This window comes from Orycteropus afer, unplaced genomic scaffold (genome assembly GCF_000298275.1).
Source record: "Orycteropus afer afer isolate SDZICR_OR568_19922 unplaced genomic scaffold, OryAfe1.0 scaffold00545, whole genome shotgun sequence".
NCBI classification, from domain to species: domain Eukaryota; kingdom Metazoa; phylum Chordata; class Mammalia; order Tubulidentata; family Orycteropodidae; genus Orycteropus; species Orycteropus afer.
Window position 1 is genome coordinate 623,260 of NW_006922132.1, and position 5,830 is coordinate 629,089.

General features: G+C 36.2%; 1 protein-coding gene across 1 annotated transcript in view; it reads right to left on the minus strand.

The window, feature by feature from the left end:
* The window catches only part of LOC103209983 (alpha-tectorin), a 246,120-nt gene extending 242,299 nt beyond the window's left edge, over positions 1-3,821 (minus strand). The window contains exons 1-2 of the mRNA XM_042782976.1: positions 3,689-3,821; positions 1,937-2,076 (exon numbers count right to left, since the gene is read on the minus strand). Of these exons, the coding sequence (XP_042638910.1) occupies positions 1,937-2,076; positions 3,689-3,821 (273 nt within the window). The remainder of the gene's footprint in view (positions 1-1,936; positions 2,077-3,688) is intronic.
* Positions 3,822-5,830: the final 2,009 nt, after the last annotated feature.

The following is a 5,830-nucleotide window of genomic DNA, read 5'->3' on the forward strand; positions in this document are numbered from 1 at the left end:
CTGGTTTTTGTGTTTCTCTAGAGAACCCTATCCAACACAGCAGAATTCTGCTCTAAGCATAAAGAAAGAATAAAGAATAAATGCTAATTACAGTGCAACCTCAGTTAAATGAAAATAAACTATAAACCTTTGGCTAACCACAATCTTCCTTCTTTTATTTTTATAATAAAGAGGAAAATGACAAAAAAAAAGTGATAATGTAAGGGTTTTTAAAACAATTTCTGGGAGTTTTCTTAAGAGTTGATCTTTTTCTGCATGTAAAATCAATTAATTGTCTCAAAAAACCAAAAAGACTGAAATGGATTAATATAAACTGAAGAAAACTAGGTAATAGATAGATTCGTCTTCAACAAGCTGTGTTAGAATTTGTATAACATTCAATATCTACAAAGTGCTTCAATGATTAATTTTATCAGCAGCCCTATCTTATAGCTAAGTAAAACTGAAGCACCAAATGATTAAGTGAATTGCTCAATATCAAAGGAAAAGTCGTAGCAAGTGGTCTTGATCAATCCTTAAGATACAATCATTTATTCATTAATATATTTAACCCATAGTTGAGTGCCTACTATGATGGGTGGTGGTGATAAAAAGACAAAAATCTCTACTTTGAATAAGTTCACAGTCTAGTACGAAAACTGTCAAGTAAGCAAGTGATTATAATACAGTATGATAAATCCTTTTCATAGCAGTATGGTAGGTGCTCCAGGATAATCTGATTCCAGGGAAAGTTTCAAAGAGCAATAGCTACTCAGGCCAAGCCTTACAGGATGAATAGAGGTGACTAGGTAGACAAGCTCTGGTAGCATAGTGGCTAAAGCACTTGACTGCTAACCAGAAGGCTGGCGGTTCAAACCCACCAGCCACTCCTCAGAAGGAAGGTTGGGCAATCCTACTTCCGTAGTGATACTGCCTCGGAAACCCAAGGAGGGGTCGCTATGAGTCGGGGTCAACTTGACGGCACATAACAACAACAACAACAGGTAGACAAGAGGAGAAGAGCAGTGGATTCAGAATGAATTGAAGATTTATCATGAATAAAAGCATATGGCTAAAGGTGCAGATAAAGCTCTAGAAACAGCAAAGGGCCATTCTTAGAGTTCAGACCTTAGCTTCTAGGCAATGAAAAGTAAATGAAGGACTTCAAGCATGACAGTTCCAGTTATTAAAAGAAATCTGGTAACACTGTGGAAGATAGCTTAGGGGAAGCAGGATAAAACTAAAGGCATGAAAACCCACTGGGAAACTTTTCCAACAGTCTAAGCAACAACTAAGAGCCTAAATTAACATAGGAGAATGACCCAAATAGGAAGAACTATTTTTCCCTTATTCTTAAAGGTATTATCTATCAGCTAATGTTATAAACAGGTAGGTAATATTATAATAAGAGAGAATGCTGTTATTTGTGTATTTGTTTTAAAGTTGCACTGAAGGCAAAAGACATCATTTACATCGAAGCATCACAGGGATTTAATAATATAAGAAAATGTTCTAAAATACTGGAATAAATTTCAGTAGTAAGAATACATTTTTATAATCTCAGTTTTAAGATCAAGCAATTCTCTGTCAATTTATAGTAATAAATATTGAAGTAGTAGTAGAAAATTAGCATATAATGTACAAACTAGTAAAAAAAAAAAAAACGTATACAATTTAATGCACTGTTAAGAGTGTAAACCTCTGTAGTCTCATTAACCTCTTCATGCCTGGAGTAAAGTTCCTCAGTGCTTTTTACACTGATGAGAAACAAATTACCAATAATAAAGCTAACTGAAAAATCACCACTGAAATAAAGTTGAAGTAGTCAGTTATTTTAAGACATAGAAACAACAAGAATCTCAAGTAAGAACCAGAATTCAGCAGAATACATAACATAAACAATAAAACAGTGGTTATTGCTGCATTTCACCAAAATGCAGCAATATAACAACTTTACCTCATGCCAGTCTTCAAGTTTGTTGTCAGAAAGATCTAGTTCTGATACATGAGCACAGAAGGCAGCAATTTCTTTTTCATCTCCTGCACAGGTTATTCCACAGCTGTTCAGTACCAGTACACTCGGGAGGTTGAGGCGATCTGAATCATGGGGAAACAAGACATTTTCTATGTCAGCCTAATTCTTGTCTATATTTGTTTAGCTCCCAGGAATCATCAAGAAAGAAAACTCAAATTGTTCAAAATTCCAGAAGGATCTGAAAAAATTCAGGAAATAATGGGATTCTAGAGTAATGATTTATACAAGGAGACAGCCAAAGATGGCCCAGGGAAAATCAGGAGCACTGGACCAGTACCACTTCAAAGTTTTCCAGGGTTTAACTCCCAACAGGATTATTTATCACATTTACCAGCAACAGAGCAACTAGACTACATTATCATCTGAACATGAGACTCATACCAATTCATGTCTGGACTACCACTGCCTTCTTATTGGCCTCAGTTCTTTATTTTTAAAAATTTAGTTCAAAAGTATCACTTTGGATATCTCTTTTTTCTGTGATGCTTATCTTCACCTTTTGCTGTCTTTGAACATTATCACAGACCATTAGATAGTCTATATGCTAAATTACTTCTGTCCTTCAAGTTCTTATCATTCAAGAAATCTTCCCATTTCCATTTAAAAATCTACATCTTTTTTTCTCATACTTGTCCATCAATCATCCCCTATTTTGCATCCAAGTAGAATTTGTCCTGTATGAAGACCAGCTTCTATTTAAATATAATTATAATGAGAGAAAATGAAACTATTTCAGAGCCTTAAACTATTCACTGAATTTGGTCAAACTGAGGTAACAACTCACTGACTATTGCTTGGTTCCAAAACACATATGCCAATAAAATCATTCTTATTATCTCCAATAAAAAGGACAAATATGACAATTGTTTCCCATTTGGCATAATACAAGGAATTATAAAAGTAATATTTTATTAATGGAGGCTAAAAACTATGTTTTTTCAACTTATCAGTATCATACTTCTCAAAATGGGAATAGATCCTGAAAACCAAATCACCAAGAAAGCAGTCCACTTCTCCTAGACATTCTAGTTTATACAAAGAGGTAAGATATTTGTACTGAGAAATAAGAGAACTCAGTAACTTTCCAATATAGGAAATAAAACTTTTATTCCTTTGGCTCAACATAAACTATATGGTGTTACATCTTCATAAATATGAAGATCTTGTAATTGGTCTTTGACGGCACAGGTCAGCCTTGTACTGTTTTGCACCCTTCAAGTTCCTTGAAAGAACAGGCATTTAAAATACTATCACTATTATTTTTGTCTTATAAGAATACCTAAAATGCCCTTTGACCAATCTGGAGGAAAAACTGTTAGGTTCTTAAAAAAACTGAAATATCAACAAGAGGGAAAGACTATTCAACTCATCATTCAAACAAATCATTTGCAAACAAGGCAACATTATGATTTAACCCCTACTGTTAGTTTCCATCAAGTCAATTTTGAATCACAGTGGCTGCATGTATGTACAACAGAATTGCTCCATAGGGTTTTCAAGACTCTGACCTTTTGGAAGCAGATCACCAGGCCCGTATTCTATGGTGCCTCTCATGGGTTCAAACCATCAATCTTTCAGCTAGAAATGGAGTGCTTAACCATTTGTGCCACCCAAGTACTCCTGTTCCTTAAATAAGCTCCAGTAAATAAATGGTGTTGGTCTCATCTTTCTTACCTTTCATAGGGGAGCCCTGAGGTGTGGCTGGGACATGGACTCCCATCCCAGGACCACGGCGATAAGGAAAGTTCTCAGGACTGTATTTTTCACATAATACTTGCATAAAACTTCTCCCACTAGGTTGATCCATCTTTCGTTCCTAAAATTCTACAAGAAACCAAGAAATCATCAAAATTACTTACCTATTCATACAAGAAATATTTATTGGGAGCCAATTATTTACAAGACACTAAGCTGGGCTCGACTGCACATAACAACAACAGGCTGGGCATTGCAGACATGTAAGACATGGCCACTGCCACCAGGAACTTATACTATGGTGAGACCTTATGACTTAGGAAGCTAAATATGCAGACAAATGATAGCAATACAGTTTAGCACATGATAGTTGCAATATATATGAAAAGTGCTACAAACTTTAGAAGAAAAAGAGATCACTTCCAACCAAGAATAACAAGATGATTTTTGGCTGATGCATTGGGCTAATGTGGTAAACAAGAGGAATAAGGATTGAATAGGAGGTACAAAGTGAAGATATCAATCTAAATAGTTTGAAATCAATCTTCCGAACAAGTTACATACATTTAGAATATCTAAACAAACAAATAACATTAAAGTGATGTTTAATAAAGATTACAGTGGCAGATTTATATAGATGGACAGAACCTGGAGAGACTGTTGTTGCCCTTGAGTCGGACCCGACTCAGAGCAAACCTCCCTTGGGTTTCCGAGGTGATATCACTACAGAAGTAGATTGCCCCATCTTCCTTCCAAGGAGTGGCTGGTGAGTTTGAACCACCAGCTTTCTGCTTAGCAGTCAAGTGCCTTAGGCACTACACTACCAGAACTCCTAATTGAGAGATTAGTGCTGGGTAACTGAGAGAATTATAGTATCATTTTAACAACAACAACAATAGAAAGATTTAGGACAAAAAACCCATAGTAGTGGGGTGGAAAGGTCAGTAACATGATACAAGTGATTTTAGACAATCTACTTTTAATCACTTTTTTTTTTTTCCCACAGCAAACACAAGTGCAGAAAGTCTATTAAGAAATTTATTGTTTAACGTGTTACTTTTAAAACGACATTCCATCTCTCATATATGCACACATTTCTTGTTTTTTCAAGAGCAATCAAGTTAACCATTTTGCTTATTAAAAAAAAATAACAGTTGTCGTCAAGGCAACTCTAACCCATGGCGAACCTGGATGTGTCAGAGTAGAACAGTGCTCCATAGGGTTTTCAGTGCGTGATTTTTCAGAAGCAGATTAGCAGGCCTTTTTTCTGAGGTATTTCTGAGCGGAGTCAAACCTCTAACCTTTCAGTTAGCAGCTGAATGCATTAATTATTTGCACCCCCAGGGAGTCCATTCTGCTGATTGTTGTGGTTGCTAGGTGCCATATAGTTGGTTTTGACTAATAGCAACCCAGTGTACAACAGAACAAAACACTGTGAGTTCCACATCATCCTCACAATCCTTGCTATGCTTGAGCCCATCATTGCAACCACTGCATCAATCCATCTTGTTAAGGGTTTTCTCCTTTTTCACTGATCCTCTACTTTACCAAGCTTGATATCCTTCTGCAAGGACTGATCGCTTTTGACAACATGACCAAAGTATGTGAGACAAAGTGTGGCCACTCACTTCTAAGGAGCATTCTGGCCAGTTCTTCCAAGACAGATTTGTTTGTTCTGGCAGTCCATGGTATATTCAATATTCTTCACCAACACCACAATTGAAACCCATCAATTCTTCTGCAGTATTCATTATTTAATGTCCAGCTCTCATATACATGTGAGGTTATTGAATTTACCATGGCTTCGGTCAGGTGTACCTTACTCTTCAAAGTGACATCTTTGCTCTTTAACACTTAAAGAGGTCTTTTGCAGCAGGTTTGCCCACAGTCATTGTTTGAATCTTGACTGCTGCTTCCATGGACATTGATTGCGAATCTAAGTAAAAGGAAATCCTTGACAGCTTCAATATTTTCTTCATTTAGTGAGATGCTGCTTATTTGTCCAGTTGTGAGTAGTTTTATTTTCTTTATGTTGAGGTGTAATCCACACTGAAGGCTGTAGTCTTTGATCTTCATAAGTAAGTGCTTCAAGTCATCTTCACTTTCAGCAAACAAGACTGT